We start from the raw sequence: 24,987 nt of genomic DNA, 5'->3' as shown, positions 1-24,987 counted from the left end.
GGACACCAGCGGGACACCATTGATGAAACTCGTATCCTGGCGAAATAGCCACATGGCAGCTGAAAACCGCATACCCTAGCTTGTCGTGCATTCTTTCCAGGCTCGGGCCCTGAAGTCAGACAGCCCGAGTGCCCGTGACTGGGCTCAGCTAGTTCTCTCTGCGCCTTGGCCCCTCCTCTTTAAAACGCAGACGACTTGAGGAGCGACCTCACGGGATTCGGTGGGTTAGGGCAGCCCGTAGTGGCACTCTAGCCGCGCTGGGTACACAGTTGGGGCGCGTCTCACAATCAGGATCTGTGGCGTCGTGTCGGGGGCACTCACGTGGGGCAGTGCCAGGGAGCACCGGCTGCTGCACTCGTACGCCTCCTTGTGGCGGCCCAGCTCGGTGAGGGCGCGCGCCTTGCGGAACAGCGCCCGGATGTTCTCGCCGTCCAGGCCCAGGGCCTTCTCGCTGTCCTCCAGCGCCTTCTCGAACAGGCCCTGCCAGGGAGGAGCCAGCCAGTCAGGGCCCGTTCCCCCCGCCCCTCCCAAGACCGCCTGCCAGCTGCCCTTCCCTGAAGGCTGAAGGAGGATGTAAGGGTCAGGGGGTGGGGCTCGCACCCCAGATGAGGGAGGCAGCCCAGGGTCAGACTCTGGGCCATGGGCACCTGTGTTCACTTGAAGGGACTGCCGGTGGGCAAGAGGGCTGGCCTCTCAGATGTACCTCCTTCCCCATCAGCCTTTGGTTCAGAATCGCGTGGATGGAGACCCACACTGGCGACAAGGCGAGGCAGCTTGGTGCACAGGCCAGACTAGGGAAGGCCCAAGCTCTTGGGCACCTGGTAGAATAGCTTATCTAGAACTTTCCCGGCTGGATGGCCAAGGCACCACGGACCACTTCCAGCACCCAAAGCAGTGTCTCCCCCAGGGTCTGAAGACTGACTGGGGGCCTGGGCCCAGGCTCCATCGCTGGACAGGGACAGAGGGGAGGCTGGGGTCTGGTAAGAAAGGAGTGGGGCCAGATAGAGGGGGTGGGGTGGGAGGTGGGTACAGCCGGGGCTTGCAGAAAGGTTAGCAGACATGAGGGTAGCAGTTCTTGGTCCAGATTGCCTGGTGCCGAGGTTCATCAGAGACTTCAAGGGCTCAGATACCGCACCCTGACAAATATGTCTACTCTGAATTGGCTCTGTGTAATCTCTGCAGGGCCCTCTGGGGCTGGTGGCCCTGGCTGACCGGCTGGAGGCACAGAGGGGCTCACCATGGTGAAGTAGCAGGCTGCCCTGTTGACATGTAGCCTGCACAGGAGCTCCCGGGGCAGGGCCACCTGGTCCGAGGCGGCGTAGTCGGCCACGTTCAGCGCCTCCATGTACTGCACCAAGGCCTGCTTATAGTCCTTCTCCCAGAACAGGTCATTGCCCTCGGCAAACAGATTCTGCACCAGCTTGAGCAGAAAGGCCTGCAGGGTGGGGGAGGGGGGACAGGACACGACACGGGCCAAGGGGCTCAGGGGTCTTCTCCAGCCAGCCCCCTCCCTTCCCCAGCCCAGCGGGGGTCACTCACCTCATATTCTTCTTGCTTTAGGGGTAGTGTTGACCTGGTAGGGAAAAGAGGGGGGCACCAGTCTGGGGAAGCTCAGGGGTCCCAGCCTATGGAAGCCCGAGTCAGAGGTCAGGCCAGGAGGGAGGGGCCTATGAGCTACGGTGAGACAACAAGCAGCTCTGTCCCCCAAAACAAACAAACAAATCCCATTCTCAGTGGCAGGGCTGAAGGAACATCACCGCCAAGTGTTTGCCAGTAGCAGAAGCTGGGGGCAAGCTGATATGTACCCCCATTTTCTGCGAGGTCGAAGGCAGCTTGTGGCAACCTGCTGCAGTGCCATTTTTCCCGCTGCAGGTGTTCATTCTGTGCCCCGGGTCCCATTTTGGTCCTCACGGCTTTCAACGTTTTCACGATGCCACTGCTCCCACCTTAAGACGGCGGTGAGGAACCAAGAGGGATCCACCCCATGGCTGCCACAGTGGGCTCGACTGTGTGGAAGACAAAGCAATCTGCTCCTGTAACAACTGACAGCCTCAGAAACCCTATACGGGGTCACTATGGGTCAGGGTTAGGATCGACACAGTAGCAGTGGGTATTGACAGTTAGGCAAAAATGTAACCATTACCACTGAATTAGAAAATGGAAAACTCCATTTGCTGCGTGAATGTTTCCTTTCAATGTAATAAAGTATTCAGAGAAAAATACCCAGGGCAAGTAAAACAGTATTGCTGCTAGTTCATCCATGCAGGGGTTTATTCCAAAGAAAACATGTTTAAACATGTCTCTCTGACCAGTAGATGGCTGCAGGTAAGTTCCCTGAGAAATACACTTGTCTTACACTCATTAGTTGCCTTCAGATAAAAGGTCCAGTCAAACAAGGCTTCAAGGGGTCTGCTGGGACAAGGGAATTCAAGGCAGAGAGGTTGGCTCAGGAGGTTATGGAGGATGCCCCAGGGGGTGGTCTTGGTAGATTTTCTCACAGGATATAGGATGACCATGGGGGCTTATTAGGAAGAAGTTTTCAGAAAACAGAAAACTGCACTGGAGAGAAAAAGCCCAGGAAGTTGTAGCGTGGAATTATGTCCTATCACGACACAACACCTGCTCATTCTCCAAGGCTGTCCTAGGAATTTCACTGGGAAACTTTACCCCATTCAAAGGACCAAGAACATTTCAAAGGACCACAGTTCGAGTCCCTTGCAGGTGCCCAAGCTGCTGTACCGACGTGGTGTAAATCAAAGAGCCAATGTTGACTCGTAGGGCCCTGTAAGACAGGGGAGCACTGCCCCTGTGAGTTTCCAAGACTGTAACCTTTCCTGGAGGAGAAAGGTCAGAAGGGGATAGACCAGTGTTTCTCAAAGTGGGTGACATTTTCCCCTAGGGGGTGGGTGGGGTGCTGGAAAGATCTAAGGGGGCTGCAAAAGCATTTACCTATACTCTATCTTGGATTATACAGCACAAATGTTTTTAATGGCCAGGGGAGCACTGAGTAATTTTTTATTTCCCTGGAAAAGGAGATGGCAGGACAAATAAGTTTGGGAGGCTATGTTTCAGACCTGGGTGGAGGACATGTCCAGGAGCTGCGGGAACAACATGTTGACATTTTCATTTAAGTAAGACGTCTATGGTTTTGTAGCAATAACTTCCTTTTAATTTCCTTTATCTTGCTCCCAGTAGAGTGTAAGCTTCATGCAGGCAGGGCGTTACCTACACTCACTGCTGGGCCAGGGAGCCTGGCACAGCTCCCGCACCGAGCAGACATCCAGGAGATGTTGGCTGCAATGCCATCAAACAGGCTTCAGCTGTAGGGCTCGTCTGGTGGCATGTGTACCCACAGACTGGCATACAGACTCTAACTGGGTCTCCCTTGAAAAATGTGCCATGGAAGTTGGTGAGGAGAGAGTGATCAAGCTGGCAAAGGGCTTGTCACAAAGCTCAGCTCCAGTGTTAAAGTGCTTTCCTACTGTAAATTTAATAATGACATTTAGATTCCACTTACTACATATGAAAAATTATACATTTTACTGAAGTATTGTAATAGGCCAGAAATTAAGTCTTTTGCAACTAAGCTTTTGTTGAAATGCAAACAAAAATCCCCCCAAAGCTCAACTTCAACTAGCACCCCCTCGTGTATGCAGACGGGCATTACAAATGTGTTGGTGACAACTTGGCGCGATCCTATAAGACAGGGTAGAACTGTCCCTGTGGGTTTCGAAACAGTAACTTAAAAAAAAAACAGTTTAATTGATGTGCAATTCACAAACTATACACCAATATCCCAGGGAAAGGCAGGTGAGCACCTTGCTTTGTGGTGCGGTACATGCACACAGTGGACTCCCACACAATGCTAAAGCCTCAATAATGAACCTGCACTGATCCTTTTGGACACGCCCCCGTGAACCTGCACTGATCCTTTTGGACACGCCCCCATGAACCTGGACTAATACTTCTGGACACGCCCCCATGAACCTGGACTAATACTTCTGGACACGCCCCCGTGAACTTGCACTGATCCTTTTGGACACGCCTCCAAGAACCTGCACTGATCCTTTTGGACACGCCCCCGTGAACCTGCACTGATACTTTTGGACACGCCCCCGTGAACCTGCACTGATACATTTGGACACGCCCTCTTATGGATTGAAAAACCGAAGGGAAAAAACCTCCACCAACTCCAGCTCAGCAACACTAACGTGAAGACATAATGCTTCACGGTGGGCCAACGATGGCAGCCACAGCCTCACCGGTGAGAGCAAGGTGACCGGACCCCTCAGAAGACCCAACAACGGGCTCTCAGGAGGCTCCCCCTGCCTCTAGACATCTTGGAACTCCCCCCCCCTCCCGAAAGTGGAAGGAAAACCTAAGCACTGACACGGACTGAGCACCACCAGCCAAGGGGGCGTCCTTTCCTCCAGCTCACAGGGTAGGACCTCCTGCAGCAATAGGAAGACCTGGCTGTGGACCCAGGCCAGCGGGGTTCAGAGGTTCAGCATCACAGCGGCGTGGGGGTATAGGGTACCCCCTAACTGAAAGGTCAGCAGCTGTTCTGGGGAAGCAAGACATGACAGCTTGCTTCTGGAAAGATCACACCTTTGAAAACGCTGTGGGGCAGTTCTGCTCTGTTCCACAGGGTTGTTGGCATTGCCGAGGGAGTCCCCTGAAGGTGCCGCGAAGAGCCCTGGTGTTGAAGCAGTTAGGCACAGGGCTGAGATCCGTGAGGTCAGCAGGTCAAAACTACCAGCCGCTCCGTGGGAGAAAGATGGGACTTTCTACTGGAAACAGTTGTGGTCTCAGGAACCCACACGGGCAGTTCTACCCTGTCCTATAGGGTTGGTATTTGTCGATCTTGACTCAGTGGTAGTGAGGGTTTATTTGGGCAGTGCAGCAAGTTACATGTTGGCGGCTAACGGAAAGGTCAGCAGTTCAAAGCCACCAGCCGAACCTTGGGGAAAAGAGGGGGATTTCTACTTCCAAAGTGTTTCAGTCTTGGAAACCCACAGAGGCAATGCTCCTCTGTCCTATAGGGTCTAGGGCAGTTAATTTGGTTTTGTTGTGATATACCAGATTGCTGTACTGCTGACTAGAAGGTGGGCAGTGTCAGCTCCCCAAGAGGTACCTCAGAAGAAAGGCCGGGTGATCTAATTCCTAAGACAGCTATTGAAAAGCCTCTATGGTTATAGTCTGAGCTATGCTTGGCACCACCATGACTTATGACTTGGCGGCATCTGGTAACGGGTGCTGAGTTAGTGCACGCTGTGTGCAGCCAAGCAAGTCAGCAGGCCAGGTGCACATGCATGTGTGGAGGGTAGAAGCAGAATCACGTGCTGGACAAGAGCGGAAGGCCAGCTGGACAAGGAGGCAGGTGAGAGTGTAGGGTTCATGGCTCATGGGCAGACCCATACTCTGACCCTGCCACCCCAGGTGCCTCCTAGCAAAGGCTCAGCGCTGAGACGAGAGGAGAGCAGGAGGGAGCATCCCGGTGAGGTCTACTTACTGAATGAACTGCAGCCCCTTCTCGATGTCCGCCTTCCGTTTCTGCCTCTCCATCAGTCTCTGTGGGGGAAACACAGACATCAGTCAGCAGGGTTGGGTCACCATCTGCCCCTGCCTGCTCTCACACCCACTCACACGGAAGCCCACTTCACGGTCTGCGTCAGGCCATGTCTGTGTGGCACCCTCAATTTCAAATGGTGCCCTCTTGTGTACTTGCACGTGCATTATAAACATGTTTATTTCACGCATAAAAATATGAGGAGCTAGTCAAAATTCAAAGGGAAAGCACTCCGAGTATGAGCCTTGGGGATCCCTGCCCTTTCCCACATCCGACTTGGGCCATGTGGAACAACAGGGGTCACCCTCCAATTCCAGGAGAAACTTGTTTTATTTATTTTTTGTTGCTGTTGTTTTTTAATCGTTTTATTAGAGACTCATACAACTCTTATCACAATCCATACATACATCAATTGTGTAAAGCACATTTGTACATTCACTGCCCTCATCATTCTCAAAACATTTGCACTCCACTTAAGCCCCTGGCATCAGCTCCTCATTTTTTCCCTCCCTTCCCACTCCCCTGAGGAGATTGGTTTTATTCTCAAATTCAGCAGCGTGCACTGCTCCTGGGGAGAATGGGCTCAGAAAACAGAGGGTGCCCGTCACAGCTTCATGCAGGACCAGGCTTGGCACAATTCTGTCAACAATGCCACAGGCGGGTGTCTTTTGGCCCCCACTTTATGGATGTGGACAGTGAGACTCGGGGAGTCCCGGTCCTGAGCTGGTACCCACCAGCACACAGCTGCCCCAGGCTCAGAGCCAGCTTCCTCTGAACCAGGTAGGGCTGGGCATGATGCAGCATAGGTCAGGGAGCTCACCACAGCCACATGCCTGAGTGACAGCTGAGGAAGACCCCGCTCAGAGGGGCAGGTGGCTGGCCTTAAAGTGCACAGCGTGGGGTCTGAACTGCCTGCAAGTTTCGGAGATAAAGGGGGTGACTTCTGACATGAGGAGGCCATTGTAGATCAACTGGGAGAGAGGAGGCCTTCCCAAGGCTAGAACCTGAGCCCCAGGTTCCTGCCACCCACCAGGGGTGGTAGGAAGCTACCTTGACTCCCACCAGCACTTAGGTCTAGCCACTCTTGGGCGCTTTTCTGAGCACAGCCCTCACCCTCCTCCATGCAAATGACTTCTGCGTGGAGACAGAGCCAGGTCTGGGGAGGGATGGCTGCCCCACACGTAGCGTTCTTGTCTTATTGAGGCTCAGAGTGAAAGTTCTCTCCCCAGGTGGCTCAGCTAGGGGATGGGACTGAATCTGGCCTGGTGGGGGAAGGCCCTGTGCCTGACCCCACCAAGCTGTGAGTCACAGGGCAGGCCACTTGGCTTCTCTGTGCCTACCTTTCCTCACTGTAACCTGAGCAGGCTGATAATATCCACCTGACAGGAGGGGCCCTGAGGCTTCAGGGAGTTAGGAGATGGGGGGCAAAGAGCTGCAGTAACCCAGTGGCCATTTCCTGCTTGTCTTCCTAAGGAGGGGGAGGAGCCCCAGATGAGTTTTCAGACCCCAGAGCAGCACTGCTGCCCAGGGACAGGTGGGACCCCTGGCCATTGGACCAGGCAGGAGTGACAGGCAGATGTCACAGTAAGTACATCTTAATGGTCCCCAGTGAAGACTCGAAGCTGACCTGGGGCTCCACCCCAACCCCAGCTTCCTTGGTCTGGGCCTGCTCCACACAGCCCTCGTGCCCTTTCGGCTCAATTTTTCATGCTACCTGGGTTTGGGGATACTGAGCTGGCCCTGCCTAAGCTCTGCCAGCAGCTTCCGGTCCAGCAGACACCTGTCCGTGCACTTAGGAGCCACTGAAACCCCAACTGGGGCAGATCTGTTGCCACGGCGACTCTTCAGGGTTCCAGAGGCTGTCAGCTTTACAGGAACTCACTGCGTGTCCTTCTCCTATAGAATGACGGATGCTGGGTTCCCTCTGGTTAGCGGCTAAGCACTTAACCACTGCACCACTAGGCTCCTAGGAGTCACAGACACAGGCCCACACACATGGCTTTCCCTGCCTTGGCTCAGGGCTCTCGATTCAGACCTAGGTTTGAGTCCTGGTATTCCCATTACTATCTATGTGGTCCCTCTGGGTCGCCATCTCCTTATCGGGCAATCGGGCAATGGTGGCACCTGCTGCCCAGGGCTGCTGTGGTGATTTCGAAGATGCGGCAACCCTGCTGTTACAAAAAACTGGCAAGTTCCCCTGGGATCAGCACTCCTGAGACGGCTGAGTTTCTAATGCAGGAGTCGGGCAGGAACAGCCTTGGCACCTGCTCGGGGCTGAGCTGCTCTCTCGGTCAGTCTGTGGTCCTACAGGGTGAAGCGAGCCTGTCACTCCATTCCTCACTCCCCACCCAGGTCTGCTAAGCAAAAGGTTGGAGGTTCCAGCCCACCAGCCTCTCATCAGCTTCTAGAATCACGTAGAACAGGGGTCCTCAAACTTTTTAAACAGGGGGCCAGTTCACTGTCCCTCAGACCCATTGGAGAGCCGGACTATAGTTAAAAAAAACAAACAACTATGAACAAATTCCTTTGCACATTGCACATATCTTATTTTGAAATAAAAAAACAAGTGGGGCAAAAACACCTGGCGGGCTGGATAATTGTCCTCGGCAGGCCGTAGTTTGAGGATGCCTGACTTAGAACCTTGGGATCCCTGTGGGGCAGTTCTACTATGCCTGATAAGAGTTGCTAGGCCTTAATGGCTACGGGCTTATAAAAAGGTGTGTGTGTGGGCGGGGGTGGGGGGAGGTTAGGGGTTAGGAGGTGGATCTCCAATTTGACAAAGTATAATAAGCATTTATTAAAGAGAATAAATCTTAGTATTTGTTCTAGATTAATTTGCATCCCTCCCCAACATTCATGCAGAAGCCCTGCTCTCCCTGTACCTGTGAATGGAACCTTCTTTGGAAACGTGTTTTATCAAAGCATGGGCTCGGGAAGTATGGTGGCTCCTAAGACAATCTGAGTGCCGTCCTCTAAAGAAGACTCAAAGAAAGAAGGCAGAAGGCCAAAGGAAGACACTGGCAGAGAAGCTGCCACAGGTTCAGGGTCATCTGGGCCTACAGAAGCTGGGAAAGGCCTCAAAGGATCTCCCAGGCGATCCTCAGAGAAAACGCGGCTTTGCCGACATCCTGAATTCCAGCCATTCGTCTTGAGAACTGAGGCACCAGATCTCTATTGTGTAAAGCCACCCAGTCTGCGTGCTTTATTATGGCACGTTTATTTTACCATAATAAAAGTCAACTGGGAAAAAAAGATAGCAAAGAACATAAAAAGGAAATTCACAAGAAACAAATCCTATTACAATATCCAAACTCACTGCTTCCAGACGCCCCTTTCACCCATGAGACTAACAAGAGGAGAGCCAAGAGGTTGAGCGTGGAGAAATGAGAGCCCTCCCACAATGCAAGCACGTGGAGCGTGAACTGATAGGGGGTGAGGAATGAGGGGGACGTCCTTGTGATGGGGAAGGATGCTCTTGTGAAGCCTTCCTGGGTGTTTTCCTGCACACGGGAGCGGGGGCGGGCACCCAATAAATGGGTTTCAAATTTATTTTTTGATCATAATAGTGCTTGGATTCACAATGAATGTTCATGGAAGCAGCAGTCATGAGATCAAAAGATGTGTGCCACTGGGTACATCTGCTGCACAGCGCTCTCTGAAGCTTTTGAAAAGCAAGATGTTACTTTGAGGACTAAGTGTGTGAAAGTTGGACACTGAATTTGGAAGACCAAAGAAAGCGTGATGCATTTGAAGCATGGTGCTAGAAGATGTACCGTAGACTGCTAAAAGGACAAACAGATCTGTCCCAGGAAAAGTATGGCCACACACAGTGCTCCTCAGAGGCGAGGATTGGGAAACGCTGTCTTACACACTTTGGACATGTTATCTGCAGAGACCGGTCCCTGGAGAAGGACATCATGCGTGGTAAAGTACTGGGCAGCGAAGAAGAGGAAGGCCTTCAAGGCGACGGATGGACACAGTGGCTCCAACAGGGGGCTCAGGCCCAGGACGATTGTGAGGAGGGCGCAGAACGGGGCAGTGTTTCCTTCTGCTGTGCACAGCATCGCTATGGGTTGGAAATCACTCCATGGCAATAACCACCACATGGGATAAACATGCTATGCATGCATGGGCTTCAAAAGTATTTTCAGACCAACGTAAACTTGTACTACCATGTCTGAAGAGGCTCTAGTGTTAGGTGCTAGTGAAGATAAGGTATTAGTTTGAAAAGAGCTCTCATCAGAGCAACATGAATTCTGCTCAAATTAAAGCAAGAACCTCAGTTTTACATCAAACTTGGGCAGAAGAATGATGAAACCACTGATTCTTTCAAAAAGCTTATAGGGACAAGGCCCCAAAGAGAGCAGCAGTTTACAAATGGGCACCCCATTTTACAGAGAGGTGAGACTGACCATGTCGAAGATGAAGCGTGGAGGGCCAGGCCATCCACATCAGTTTGAGGAAGCAATCTTGTTCAAGGACCAACAAGTAACAATAGCACAAGGCAACAGCATCGATAGCTCCACTGGTTCAGCTTCGACAATCCTGACTGAAAAATTAAAGTTGAACATGCTTCCTGCTCGATGGATGGCATAACCGTTGTCTCAGACAAGAGTAAGGCTGTTGATAGTAATTTCAAACAAGTAGGATCAAGATCCTGAAGCATTTCTTGGAAGAAGATGACAGGAGATGGAGGATGGCTTTACAGGGATGACCCTGAAGGCAGGGCACAATCAAAGCAATGGCCATCAAGAGGTGGAAGGGGGTCTGGTCAGAGCAAATTCAGATAGGCTAAGTAAGAGCTTGCAAAGGGAACAGCAGCAGTTTGGGGAATGTTCGAGGCATTTTGTTGACTTTCTGGGGGGCAATGAACACATCTGCTTATTGTGAGAGTGTTTTGAGAAAGGAGCCAAACTTTATTAGAAAAAGACCCAGGAAAACTTCACCGGAGTCCTCATCTCCATCACAACACTTTCCCTGGTCATTCTGCTCCCCCACCCAGGGCAATTTTGAGAGTTCATCTATTTATTTATTTATTTATTTTGAGAGTTTCAATGGGAAATCGTTAAGGCATCCGCTTGCAGTTCAGATTTAGTTTCTTCTGATTTCTTTTGTTTCCCAATCTTAAAAAGTCCTTAGAGGACCTCCCACTTTCCTCAATTAATCACGTAAAAGGTGACATTGACATAGTTAAATTCCCAGGATCCTCAGTTCTTTAGGGCTAAATGGCCAGTATCATCCTTCTCAATGGTGCTTGAACTTGATGTCGCTTCTGTTGAAAAACGAAGTTTATAGTTTTTTTTTCCCCTCACAGACTTCTTGAAGACCCTTCCTATTACAGGGGAGATGCTGCCCTAAAACCATACGTGGTTGAGGAACAACAGAGACCTTTCAAAGACTTGGTGTTGCAAGATCCCATCGCTGTGCAATGTGTGTTTGCCCACAAAGATGGACTCTGCAAGAAGCTTCTCTCATCTAGGGGTCCTCTCTGAGGTCTGGGACTTGCCCAGGCCACGGAATGCATTCCTTTCTTCTGTAGACACCTCAGCATGGTTTGGACTTTTTGCACAGGGCAAGTCTTATTCTTACACTTTGAGAAGCAAAAATTGACTGGAGGCCAACTCATTTTAAATTGTGCTCTGGGGCTGCCAAAAGTCAATGGGCCCTTCTTGCCGAGTGAAAGACAAACCACTGGCCTGTGAACCATGAAAGAAACACGTTTGTCTTTTGTTTTGTTTTGTTTCCCACCTCAAGAAAAAGTTGGAGGATGACAGAATTCCAGAGACTCTGATCTCTATCAACTTGGCTGGGACAGTGCCAACCTCTTCAAAATTCCCATGCCTGGCTCTGTGCTTGGCACCAAGCAGGTAAATCGATGGAAGAAGAATGAATGGATAGCAACTCAGTTGAACCAGCCATTGTATAGCTAAGAATGAATGAATCAATGTTGGACAAACACATGAGAAAGGCTGACACCCAGAGTAGTCAATAATCAGCTGATAAGATGAAATTTGCTGAGTGGTTACAATGTACCAGGGACAGCCCTGTTTGCCTTACATGTAAAAATTTACTTACGGCTCATATAATCACAGGTACAGAGACTGGTCCAAGGCCACACAGCTGGCACGCAGGGTCCTGGGAATCAAACCTTGGCAGCCTGGCCCCAGGGCCTACACATATCACTACACCACTGCCATCTCCCATTCCACAGCAGTCTGTCATCATGCTCGTCTCAAACACCTCTCCCACCTCTCTTGGTCACTTTGTGAAAGAGTTGTCTGCACCACCCATCTCCTTGCCCTCACCTCCCCACCTCACAGCGACCCTGCTCCCACACACTGGATCTGTGGTTGCCAAGGGTCCTCCCCATCCCAGGTACCTCCAGGTTGCTGAATCCAAGGCACCTGCTACTTCCTGCCCTCTGGGCGGGGTAGTCCTCACACTTCTCTGCTGTCCCTTCCCAGTCCACTAGGGGCGCCTTTCCCTCTACCCAGCTCTCCAGACCAAGTGCCCAGCTTCTATTGAGATGGCAGCGTTCTCCCTCTCCTGGCTCCACACTCTCTCCCAGATGAGCTCTTGCATTTGTAGGATCTCATGAGTCATCGGTGACTCACAAGCGGAGTTCTTCCTCCCCAGATGCCAGACTGATACCCTTTACCTCTGGGCAGTGCTTCCTGGACGCCAATATCCAAGTCGTCTGGGGCCTCCATGTCTATCCTCAACCCATGTCTATCCTCCACCCCCATCTCCTAGTCAACTTCTTAAACAAAACCAAACTCACTGCCATCGAGGCAATGCCGCCTCACAGCGACCCTATATGGGTAGAACTGTAGGACAGGATAGAACTGCCCCCCATATGGGTTTCCAAGACTATTACTCTTTCTTTTTAAATTATTTTTAATTGGTAGTTAATACATAAATCATATCATTCCATAGTTCAATCGCACCAAGTGGTATCGCACAATTGCTACTAGAGAAGGTTACTCTTCATGGGAGTTAAAAGCCTTATCTTTTTCTCACAGCCGAATTCTGCCCATCCATGACAACCCTGTTTGAATGCCACTCTGTCCAGAAAGTCCTACCTGGTGTCTGTCCCAGGTGAATTTGATGTTCCTTCCACTCAACACATTCCTCACTCACTGTCTTCACCCCCAGTCCTGCTCCTCCCCCACGACCCTCCCCCTACTGTGTTGATACCTCTGACTGCCAAGCTGTTCTCCGTGACTCCCCAATTCCTTCCACTTTGCCGTCCTAAGCATTTCTCTCCCAACTTCACCCCCTCAGTGTCTCTCAGGCCCTTGTCATTGAGCCTCTCCCATTGGCTCCTACCTGACACGCGTCACCCGTTGCTCAACACTCACAAACACACGCACAGGTTTAAACATGGAATGGAGAGACGCTCTGTAGCTGTTAGCAGTCATGCACCAACGCCTGCTTGGAGGCTGGGTGAAGGGTACGTGGGACTGGGCACTGTGCTTCCAGCTTCCCGTGTGCCGATCACTGTTTCGAAATAATCAGTTAAAATCAAACTAAAAACCTTTCCTGTCTGCTCATCCCAGGAGGGCAAAGTCCACGCTCCTCATCGTGGCCTGGCCTGTGGCCCTGCCTGGAATGTACCACTCCAGCTCCCAGGCAATCTCCAGCAGCCTTCATACCCCCAACCTTATCCGCCACTCACCCCCACTGCCTTCTGGATGGCTCGGCTGAAATGGCTGCTCTACCAGTAGGCCTTCCTTGTCTGGCTCCTACCCCTAGCACTGCATCTATGTGCCTCTATCTCCCTACACAGGAGCTCTGGGATGCTAACGACAAGGTCATCAGTTCAAAACCACCAGCTGCTCTGACGGAGAAAAATGAGGCTGTCTAATCCCATAAACTGTTCTACTTTGTCCTATAAGGTCACTATGAGTCAGAATTGAACAGGTTTTGTTTTTTTTGTGTGTGTTTTTGTGTGGCATCTCTCTACACAAGGTGGTGCTGTCAGGCAAGCATTGGGCTGCTAACCACAAGGACTGCAAGTTGGCAGTTCAAGTCCACCAGCTGCTGAGACAAAAAGCCGAGAATACCTGCTCATGTAAATATTTACATCCGGGAACTCCTTACATCTCTATGAGCCAGACTCGACTGGATGTGAGTGGGTACCTTGCTCTCCTAGAAGCTCCTGAAAGGCAGAAGCTACGGTGGTGTTACCTCTAGCAGCAGAGAGGCTGAGTAGACAGAGCCCCACCAATCCCTGCATAACTATGATGACATCAGTCATCAATGATCAAGCACTTGCTCCTCCCAGATATTGCTCCCAACACTTTACCTGCTCCACCTGGTCTTCCAGACACCCTGGTGAGTAGGTACTGTTTTTACCCCCATTTTACGGATGAGGAAACAGAGGCACAAGGAGGTGATGTCACCTGCCAGGTTACACAGCTGGGAAGTGCCAAGAGCTGGGATATGAACCCTGGCAGTGGGGGTCTGACACTCATGCTCTGTGGCCTACCTTCAACCCAACCCAGATGTCTACAGCTTCCCTCTACTGCACTCACTTTGCCCACCGCTTACCCCCCGAAAGTCTGCCCATATCAGGCTCAGTTGTCCCAGGTTTCCTAGTAGTCGAAGCAGCAGTCAACAACTGCAGACATGACCCACCCACAGGAACACAACCTGAAGTGACATCAGCACCTCTCCCCACTCACCAGGCAGGCCCTGGACAGCTCATGCAGATCACCAGGGAAAGCCGTCATGCCGCCGGCCCAGCCATCAGAGACCCAGGTCCACATTTGTCCCTGTCCCTGCCCTGCAGTCCTGAAGCGCAAGGAGTCTGACCACCCGAGGACCCTGTGCTTCAAGGAGGCCTGGGGACGCCTCAGTTCAGGCCAGGCGGCCACCTGCTGATCATCAAGCACCTTCTCTGGCCGAGCTTCTGAGATGTATGTGGATGAGAAACCTTTGACCTCTTTATGTACACTAGCCACACCCTGAAAGTTAACATTGCCCTTGACTATGAATGCAGGCAACACATCACAGGCGAGCCAGGCTAAAAGCAGTTGAACCATGGAAGTATATGGTAAGTGAATATTACATCAAGAAAACAAACACACATACACGAAACTAAACTCGACCCGTGGTTACCATAGGTGCCGGGGGCATGGAGTTTCTGTCAGTGATGTTGGAACAATTTGGAAGAGGATAGCAACCGCGGCTGTACAGCACAGAGTCTGACCAGTGACACTGGACTGTACAAGGAGAGGTTGTGGCACTGGAGCATGTTCTGCTGGGTATATTTTTGCCACAACTAGAAAAATAATAACTTCATGAATATCAATGACTACAAGGAAGAAAATGTTCTGAATTGAGTACAGTGGTGATTCTACAACTCTTCTTGATGTGATTGAACTGCTGAATTGTGTGGCATGTGGATAAAGTGCCGATAAAACCCGTAGCCAAACCAGGGAGTGCTCGCCTTCTTTGGGGCAATTGAAGAGTTATGGCTCCTGCTCCTGCTCCTGGAAGCGCAGCGACCTGTGGCTGCCACCCCCGCCCCCCGCCCCCAGGTATACAAGGGCTCAACCCCAGCAGTGGGTCACAAGAGCTTTCCGGGCCCTTCTCTCTGAGTCTCAGCTTGATCAGGTGCAGGAGGAAGCTTGGGCGGCTACCCAGGCCTGCCTGGCAGGATGGTTCTGGAGAGGTGTTTCACGAGCTTGCTTTGTCCAGAGGGGTTCAGAACCTGGCATTCCTGCTGAACTGAGAACACACAAACACAGCTGGCAACATCAGGATGATTCTCTTTATTCTCTATTTTAATTTTAAAAAAAATATGGAGGGTTTCATAGTATATTGTTGTTGATTTCATTTCTAGAGATGAGCTGTATAAATACATATGTTTCTTTTCAAATAAATACCATATAAGCAGCAGATATTAAGGACTCAAGTAGAAGGCAAATGTTTTGAGAATGATGATGGCAATAAATGTACATATGTTTTTGACACAATGGATGTATGTATAGATTGTGATAAGAATTGTACAACCCCCCAATAAAATGATAATATAATTACCATATATACTCAAGTAAAAACTGACCCGAAGATCACCTGAGGTACCTAATTTTACCACAAAAATGGCATTAAAAATGTGCTAAAAACTCGGCATATATGCGAGTATGTACGGTAATTAAAAAATCCTTCCAGCCTCCTTTTCCCTCAAACCTAAATAGTGGTTTGAGTGGCTTCAGAAAAAAAAGAAGAAAAGTAAAACCGAAATGGACTGAAGAGTCTTCAGTGACAAACAAGCTCATCTTAAGCAATCAACAAATAAATCGAATACTTTTAATCTGTCGTTTCTTCTCGGTCAGGAAACACCAGTCTCTTTACGGTCTCTGCGTTAACCATATCATTTTGCCCAGATCCAGTCTGTGGCCAAGCTGATAGGGTTATTCTTTTTTTTTTTTAATCACTTTATTGTTCATACAACTCTTTTTAAAATTTTATTAATTTTTAAAATTATTATTATATTTTTATTTAAACAATTTATTAGGGGCTCATACAACTCTTATCACAGTCCATACATATACATACATCAATTGTATAAAGCACATCCATACATTCCCTGCCCCAATCATTCTCAAAGCATTTGCTCTCCACTTAAGCCCTTTGCATCAGGTCCTTTTTTTTTCTTCTCTTCCCTCCCCTCTCCCCCCTCCCTCATGTGCCCTTGGTAATTTATACATCGTTATTTTGTCATATCTTGCCCTATCCGGAGTCTCCCTTCCCCCCCTTCTCTGCCGTCCCTCTCCCAGGGAAGAGGTCACATGTGGATCCTTGTAATCAGTTCCCCCTTTCCAACCCACTCACCCTCCACTCTCCCAGCATCACCCCTCATACCCTTGGTCCTGAAGGTATCACCCACCCTGGATTCCCTGTGCCTCCAGCCCTCATATGTACCCGTGTACAGCCTCTGCCCTATCCAGCCCTGCAAGGTAGAATTCGGATCATGGTAGCTGGGCATACAACTCTTATCACACACAATCCATACATATATCAATTGAGTAAAGCACCCTTATACATTCATTGCCCTCATCATTCTCAAAATTCGCCTTCCGCTTAGGTTCCTGGAACCAGCTCATTTTCATTTTTTCCTTCCCCCTCCCTCCCTGCTCCCCTAGGGTTATTCATTTATGCCACAAGTACCTGCCCCATATTTTACAGCCCAGTGCTGGGAGTAAGCATGCTCAGAAGGTCCCTGCCCCGGCAGAGCTGTCACTCAGGGGAGGGGGGTGGGGGTGAGGAGATAAACAGGTCAGTGTTTGATGCATGAGACAAATGAAGGCAGATAACTACAAAAGAATTGAAACAGAAAACGGGGCAGGGAGTGATGGGGGTGGCCTGGGAGCGTAGGGAAGGTGATTCCAGAGGCCATTAAGAAAGTCAGTTCTGGGAGTTGGGTTAAGGGGGCCGTGTCCCTGAGATCAGAACATGCTGGCAGCTGGGAACCTAGGTGTGAGGGGCAGGCTGGGGCTGGCACAGGGAGCGACACAGGCCACGGGTGACCCAGGGCTGAGTTCTGTCTGTGTGAGGAACCACCAGAAAGTCTTCAGCATAGGAGCGACAATACAATGGATGTAAGATTGTTATAAGAGCTGTAAGAGCCCCCAATAAAGTGATCTTTTAATAAAAAAAAACTTCAGACATTTCCTTGGCTGTGTGGAGGATAAGAAGATTAGTTAGGAGGTTGTGGTCCTCCAGGCCCGAGTCAGGGTGGGCAGCAGAGAAGGGTCAGGAACAGTCTCTACCACACCCACTGTTATCCAGCCCATTCCGACACATATCCACCCTACAAGACACAGTAGAATTTCTCCACAGGGCTGCTGAGGCTGTAACTCGTGATGGAAGCCGACAGGCTTACTTTTCTCCCATGGAGGGGCTGCCGGGAAATCACTCAGAATCCCATTGCTGAATTGTGTGTGAGACGCTTGCTCACTTCTGTGCAATTGAAAAGCTGTCATCGGTATTTCAGTTAACAGGCCAGCACTGCATCACCAGTTTTCCCTAGGAACATTCTAGAGATTATGGACCGCTCATGCCCATCCCCTCGCACAAGCAGGTCTTCGATGGCTTTCACAGTGCCTTCACTGGCCCCTCCCAGCAGGCCTCAGGCAGATGGGGATGAGTCCAGCATGGCTACTTCACATAAGGGAAAACTGGGCCTAAGAAAGATGAAACAATTGTGGCCCGGGTCACCCAGACAGAGTTGGGAATGGATGTGGGACTTTGGACTTCCTGGGGGGCGGGCGGGGGGGCGAGAGCAGGGCACCAATGGAATGTTCTGGGAAGTCAGAGCACACAGAGGGACGTGAAGACCTCCAAAAGCCCCAGAGGGTCTGAGTCTCAATCCTCTTGAGGCCCTCCCAGGAAGTACTCAGCAATGCTTGGTGCCAAACCCCACACTTCAAAAACATGAAATGCCCAGCAGACTCCGCACTCAGTCTCGGGAAATCTGACACCTGTTCTCCTTCCGGGTCGGTGTGGCTGGGATAGCAACAGCCAAGTGCCAGCATCCCAGGCTCGCTGGGTGACCCCTCTGAGCCTCGGTTTCTTCTGACAAACAGATACCTCTCACTTCTAAGGATCGTCATGAGGATTCGGTGAGAGACTGGGGGCTCAAGCAGAATACGCACATACCTGGTAACTAGGGTGTCCAGAGAAAGAAGGAGCTTTGTGAATACTGGCATTAGCATGAAGATACCGTTTCTGCGACTATGACCTCACACTATGGCCCCCACAGGCCCCCTGCGCAGACTCCTGCCCTACCACCGCTGTGCGACCTTGGACATGTTTACATCATCTCTCCGAGTCTCAGTCCCATCTGAAAGACTTCCTTTCCCACTTCATCCCTGAAGCTCCTCTTCTGTAAAATGGGACAGTAAGGGCATCTGTGGAACTGGAGTGGTGTAGCTGTTACACATCAGTTGTGATCAGCGAGGTCAGCAGTTCTACTCCTGTACACAGGCTACAGTCTCGGACACCCACGGTGTGGGTGTGTGTATGTTATGAGCTGGCATTGGCAGTGAGCAAGTGAGCTGTCCCTTGGGGACAGATGTAGCTGCCTGCTTCTATAAAAACAGTCTGCCTCAGAAACCCTACGGAGTAATTCGACTCTGTCCCCTAGGGTGGCCATGCGTCTGAAAGGACTGCAGCACAGTGCCCTCTCATCAGCAAGGTGCCATGCTGGTCCAATGGTGAAGCAGTCAGCTGCTAACTGGTAGGCCAGTGGTTCTCTGAGAGCTGAGACCTGGCGGCCTGCTCTGGTGCAGATTACAGGCTAGGGCTCTCTACTCTGACCTTTGGGCTCCCTAGGAGCTGGAACCAACTCAAGGACACACAGTAATAAGTATTTCAGCCTCTGAGTTGCTATTCTCAGTAAGAGCATGGGTGGGTGGGGAGCGGTCCTGTCAATCTTACCACCATTAGCCTTGAGCTCAGGGTCTCAGCCTCTGCTCCAGGGCTAGGGAATCGTTGATGCAGGGCAGTGGTCTACAGGTGAGTTTTACATGCAGACACGCCACTAGAACCAGACTCGGGGGTGGGGCGCATAAATAAGGTAGGAAGGAGCCCCAGGGCTGGTGATGACAGGCAGAGGACAGCGCTACCCTGGGAAGTCCCCAGAACTGGTGAGCAGCAGTCACTTTGCCATCTGTTAGTTAGGCTTAACTCAGGCTGCAGTCAGACCCCCTTCAGGGACATCTCTGGCCTTCAGTGGGCTGAATGGATCACTGCTGGGACACTAGTCCCTCTCTCCCCTCTTTCTGCCCATCCCCACCAGATCCAGGCCTTCAAGGGGCCGCTCCACCTCTTAGGTTGTCTGTGCCACAGTCTCCATCTGTAACCAGAATTCTCTGTAAGGGGCCCTGGTGGGGTAGTGGGTTACTACCCACAAGGCCAGCAGTTTGAATCCACCCGTCCCTCTGAGCACGAAGGAGGCGGCTTTCTGCTACCACACAGATTCATGGCCTCCGGAACCCAAAAGGACACTTCTACCCTGTCCTAAAGGATGGATTTGAGTTGGAATCGACTCAATGGCAGTGATCTTGTTTGTTTGGCTAGGTTTTTTGAGTCTCTGTAGTAAAGATACAATGAGCCAATCTAGAGAAACATGCTCAGACCAGGCCCTGGATTCCAGGTAACTGTGAATGGGTCTGTTAATTTCCCCAGCATATATCAAGTCCCATAAATAATGCACCCATGCAAGGCTAGAACACAAAACTACCGTGGAATATGGGAATATGCCTGGGGGAGAGGGGAGTATAACTTCAGCATATTTGCATACAAATACAGTAGTGAAAACACCTGAATTCCCTAGTTCCTCTCTCAAGGAGGGGGTACAAAGCTTACACATTGAGCTGCTAACTACAGAGTCAGCAGTTCTAAACCACCAACTGAACCATAGGAGAAAGCCAAGAACTTCTACCACGCCACCTCACCCCCACCTCCCCAGTAAAGAACGACAGTCTCAAACTCACAGGGGCAGTTCTACCCTGTCCTGAAGGGTCACTGAGAGTTGGCATCGACTTGATGGCAGTGAGTCCGAGTTCCTCTCTCTCTTGAGTCTCCTACCTCTCCTTGGGCATTGGACTTCTCCCACAGGCCACCATCAAACAATAACACATCTCGAGGCTCTTGGTCAGAAGGCAAACTGAGGCTCAGAGAACCAACGGATCCATGCAGGGAGACGAACCCCGAGTTGAACCGGAATTCCTACCTGCCCCTCAAATTGTGCTGTACCAGATGATCTACCTCTTCCCTTCTTTAAACTCCCCTTGTTATGGACTGAATGGTGCCCCCCAGCCCAAAATGTGTTGTCAATCCCCACCATCTACCGTTACATCTGGGATGAGGGGTTTCTTGGCTGAGTTAATGGGGCCTTAGCTCTGTCGAGGGGATCTCCAGCCCATCAAGGGTGAAGTGTGAAAGGAGCAGCTTAGGTACAGGAGCCCTGGTGGTGTCGTGGTTATGCAGTTCGAAATCACCAGTCAGCTCCACGAGAGAAAGAGGAGGCTTTCTACTCCCATCAAGAGAGACAGTCTCAGAAACCCCCAGGGGAAGATCCACCCCCTCTCAGAAGGTCACTAGGAGTCAACATTGACGTGAGTTTGAGTTTTTTTGTTTAGGCACAGAAGCAGACAAGGACAAACTAGAGATGCCTGATGCCACCCAGAGGTCAAGGAACAGAAGCTGGAGAGAGACAAAGCCCTTCTCCCAGAGAGAGCCTTCCTGTGGGGCTGGCAGCTTGAGTTCAGACTAAGAGAGCACACTTGTTTATTCAAGCCCCCCACTTGTGGGACGCCTGATGTTACAATGCTAGGAGTCTAAGACACCTGCCTTCCCCACGCCAGGGCCTCGGCTCACACGCCCTTTCTCTGGCCTTACTCCTCCACTGTTCATATGCTCAGATGGCCCTTCCTCGTGGAACATCTTAAACCTCAAGACAGAAAGCACAGCTCCTTCACTTTGCGATATAATTCAGCAGGGCAACAAAATGGCTGAGCCCAGCCTCCTGGGCATGGGGGGCGCACCTCTCACAGAGGAGGAGAATCCAACTTCACATCCACCCAAGAGTGATTCCTGTGAGGCATAGGGTAGACATGCATCTGCTTCCCAACTTCCCATCCTGACACCCACCATCCCCCCGGCACTCCACTTCTCTGCTAGGTTCTGCACAGAACTCACAAATAAAACTCGATGGTGGGGGCTCATCAGGGAAGTTAACAGGTTATTTCAGTAACATTCAGAGAACATTCAGAATACAGTCCTTTTGTCTGAAGCAGTGTCTCTTCTCAGCTTTGCCAGCAGTCATGTCTCTCTGGTTCTCAGCCCCCTTAGCCCCTGCCCTGTTCGACCAGGTGTTACCAAGCAAGCTCTTCTAGAGCTGATAAATGCCCAAATGACACCCCACTCTGAAAGGCAGCTCCCCGCCTAAAGGCATTCACTCAGATTTCCTAGCTGTGACCTCCACTCTGCATCTCAATCTCATGGTCTCAGTGCTGCTCCTTGGCTCTGTCTCATGGTCTTGGTGCTGCAGCTTCTGGGGCTCCGCTCCATGAGGTAGGGCTCTCGGATGTGCCCTGTTAGTGACTCTTCTTTCTCAGTGGTTGTGGCGTTCTTCTGCTCTGGCTTCTGAGATAGCTCACATTCATTCCCAGTGGAAATGCAAAACTGACCGATCCCCAAGTTAGTCCTCTACATCATAATTGCATGCTCCCAAGCACTCATTTGGTGGGAGTTACAGATAGAAGAGTTATGCCACATAATTTCACTCCATGAGGGTCAGTCAGTCAGTCAGCATCCAATACAGAAGCCATTGTGGACTGCTCTGGAATTTCCTTCCTCTTCCCTACCCAGGCCTTGCCCCCCCAGTCCTTCAAATTCAAATGCCTAGGTTTTCCAGGTTACCTGGAACACTCTCTGCTCTCTCTTCCGAAGAATTCCATTGTACCGACCCCAGTACTGAATGTTTTCTTGTTCTCTCACTGATTCACTCGAGTTAATGTTCTGTTTCCAGGCTGCATATTCATGACAAACTCAATTCCAACATTAGTAAATCGTCAGCGTGCCAGGCAGAATCTTGCCTTGCTCACAAGAGGAGCTCGGAAAGTCACTTGCTAAGGCAGCGAACAAGAGAGGTAGCCAAGAGGAAGAGTGACAACCTGGAGCTAAGAAACCAAGTGGGAATCCCAGCTTTGTTGAGTGACTGTTCTGGGAAGCCACTCAATTCCCTAAGCCTCAGGTTTTCCACCTGGGAAATGAGCACTGAAGAGGGCTACCTGACAAAGTTGCTGTGGAGGGCAGGTGAACCAGCCTATGTGAAAGACCTTTTGCAACAAGACTCAAAAGTGCTATTGAAGGGACTGGCATTTTCATATTCTCTCAGACCTCAACTTTCACACACCAAATACTCCAGAGACGGCCCACTCCACCAAACTTCTTATCTCCCATAGAATCCACCCAGACTATAATCTTTACCATCCAACCAACACAAAATGCCAACACCCTAGCTCTCACAGCACCCAGGAATACAAGCTTCAGCCCAGCTCTGGAGCCACAACATGTCTCTTCCAATGGCATTGCTTTTTGCAAAATCCACTCTCCTCGACACAGGTTTCTCATTTCTACCTGAAGGCGCCACCAAGCCCCAAACCAGCACCAACTGCCTTTAGCAGTCATTTTCTACCCCTAGAAAACCACTGTGGATATGACTCTGTGTGTGTGTGTGTGTGTCTTGGTAGTAGAACTAAAGATTCCACTAGAATTTGGTGTCCAACACTGTTGCTTAATGAATGACAATTATCACATTTGTGCAAAAATTCAAGGATCTGCATTCTGCTATTTTCTTCTGATTCCCAACTGTGGATACCAAGGAGAATGGCAAGAAGTTGGGGTTCAACGTCTTATTTGTGCCAAGGGGTCAAAGTGCTTAACAGCAATCTCAGAAATGAAACCTCTGGCCATGCTTCAGTGGGCCCTTAGCCCCCACCCAGGCCTAACCCCTTTCTCCAGCCCACAGACGCCTCAGCCTCCCATCTTCAACCCCCACTCTCCCCATTAATGCCAGGCTGGCACTACAGCAATCTGGGCTGTCAATTCCTTGGGAGTGAAGGTGTCTACGATTTCACCTCTCCAAGGAAAACTGCTTTGTCTCCTGGACAGATCCCGCCCCCCCCCCACCCCCAGGCAGGCACCTTCACAAAAGGGCGCCAGATCCACAGAAAGAAACGAAATAATGAAAAAACATTAGAAGGAGCAGTTCCCGGAGGGAATCCCAAGGGATGCTGAGAGCTGGAGGGGGTCCGAAACTGGGGTGAGCGGTTCCCCGAGGCATCCACCCCTGGGGCTCACCCCCCAGGCGCAGAGCGTGCCCCAAACCTACCTCTACCCCCACCCTCACCCCACCCCGCAGAGACCTCCGGCTCCATAGTCCAGGGACAATTGCTGGGGCCTGAAATGCCCCTGAGCCCCACCGGTCCAGACCGCACCCCCCAATTCTTCCCACCGACCCCCCCAACCCCTACGCTAGCCACAGGCCCCGGATCCCCGGGCTCGAGTGGCTGACACAGCCGGTAAGGGTGGCCCATCAGGCGGCCGCGGTGCCCCGTCCCCCACGACTCGCGCGCGGCTCCTCCAGCTGTGACACGACAAGGCCCAAGCGAACACAAAAGGTGTGTGTATGGGGTCGGGGGGGGGGGTGCCCGCGGGCGGACTGCCAGCGCCGCTCTAGGCCCCTTTCGAGGGGGGGAGCCGGCGAAGTCGCCGTGCATCCCAAAGCTCCGAACCCCGATGAGGGAGCCCCCCAAATAAAATTTCCAGGCACCCCTGGGAGCTGCAGGGGCGGCCACCTCTCCCCGGCGGCAGGTGCCCCCCGCCGCCCGATAACTTTGAAACTTTGCGGCGGGGCCCCGGGATCCCCCCACCCCCCGGGGAAGCCACGGGGGCCTGGGGGCTGCTTCTGGGTCCTCGCGAACCCACTCTGCAGCCGGCCCGGGCCTGCCGGGCTCCCGGCGTGCCGCCCGCGCGCCCTCCCCGGCCCAGGCCCGGCGCCCAGCCCGGGCCCCGGCGGCCAGGCGGCCTGTGCCGCCCGCTCGGGCCGCGCCTGCACTCACCTCGGCCGGGCTGCGCTCCCCGCGGGCCGGCGCCGAGCCCGATAAATGGTATGCTATGACTAGAGGTATGATTACGTTATTATTATTAGTAATAATAGAGTAAATGCTATTTAATTACGGGCGGCCGCATCCTGCTCCCGGCGCCGCCGCCCCGGCCGCTCGGTCCGCGCGGCTCCGGAGCTTTACTTTCATTTCCAGCCGCTCGCCGGCCGCGCGCGGCAGCACCCGCGGAGCCCCGTCCGCCCGCCCGCCCGCCGGCCGCGCGCGCCCGCCTCGGGTCCTAGAGAGCGCGGCTCCGCGCCCGGCGCCGGGGGGCGGGGCGGCCTGCGCACGGGGCGGGGCGGGGGCGGGGCGGCGGGCGGCCCCTCCTCCTCCTGGCCCGCGGGAAAGCTCAGGCCTGCACTTCACCTCTCTTTCCCTGGAAAAGGATCCTGGACTTGCACTTCACCTTTTTCTCAGGAAAAGGATCCTGGACTTGCACTTCACCTTTTTCTCAGGAAAAGGATCCTTACGTGCAGAGCTTTTCTTGGGACGATTCTGCATGCCTGCGCTGTTCAAACCCAGTGCCTCTGCGCTTCGCCAGAAGTGTCCAAAGCTCCTGATCCGAGGCGCCCCCGAGAAACCCTAGTTGCAAGGAGCCCCCTTGATGGGGGAAGGCTCAGAGAGATGGCCTGGAGACCCTGCGACGTGTTTGTTTGCTGGAATGGATGTTTCCAGAAAGGGGGTGCGGCTGCGTGGAAGCTTGTTTGGCTGTTTGGTTATGCTCCCCACCTTCCC

At 51.8% G+C, this 24,987-nt stretch overlaps 1 protein-coding gene across 1 annotated transcript in view; it reads right to left on the bottom strand.

Annotated features, from left to right (window-relative positions):
• The window catches only part of ZC3H7B (zinc finger CCCH-type containing 7B), a 44,690-nt gene extending 20,214 nt beyond the window's left edge, over positions 1-24,476 (bottom strand). The window contains exons 1-5 of the mRNA XM_075553631.1: positions 24,211-24,476; positions 5,513-5,571; positions 1,540-1,573; positions 1,238-1,435; positions 322-480 (exon numbers count right to left, since the gene is read on the bottom strand). Coding sequence (XP_075409746.1) covers positions 322-480; positions 1,238-1,435; positions 1,540-1,573; positions 5,513-5,565 — 444 coding nt within the window. The 5' untranslated portion in view covers positions 5,566-5,571; positions 24,211-24,476. The remainder of the gene's footprint in view (positions 1-321; positions 481-1,237; positions 1,436-1,539; positions 1,574-5,512; positions 5,572-24,210) is intronic.
• Positions 24,477-24,987: the final 511 nt, after the last annotated feature.

Source organism: Tenrec ecaudatus, chromosome 6 (assembly GCF_050624435.1).
Source record: "Tenrec ecaudatus isolate mTenEca1 chromosome 6, mTenEca1.hap1, whole genome shotgun sequence".
In the NCBI taxonomy this organism is placed as follows: Eukaryota; Metazoa; Chordata; class Mammalia; order Afrosoricida; family Tenrecidae; genus Tenrec; species Tenrec ecaudatus.
This window is presented reverse-complemented; position numbering and strand designations above follow the sequence as displayed.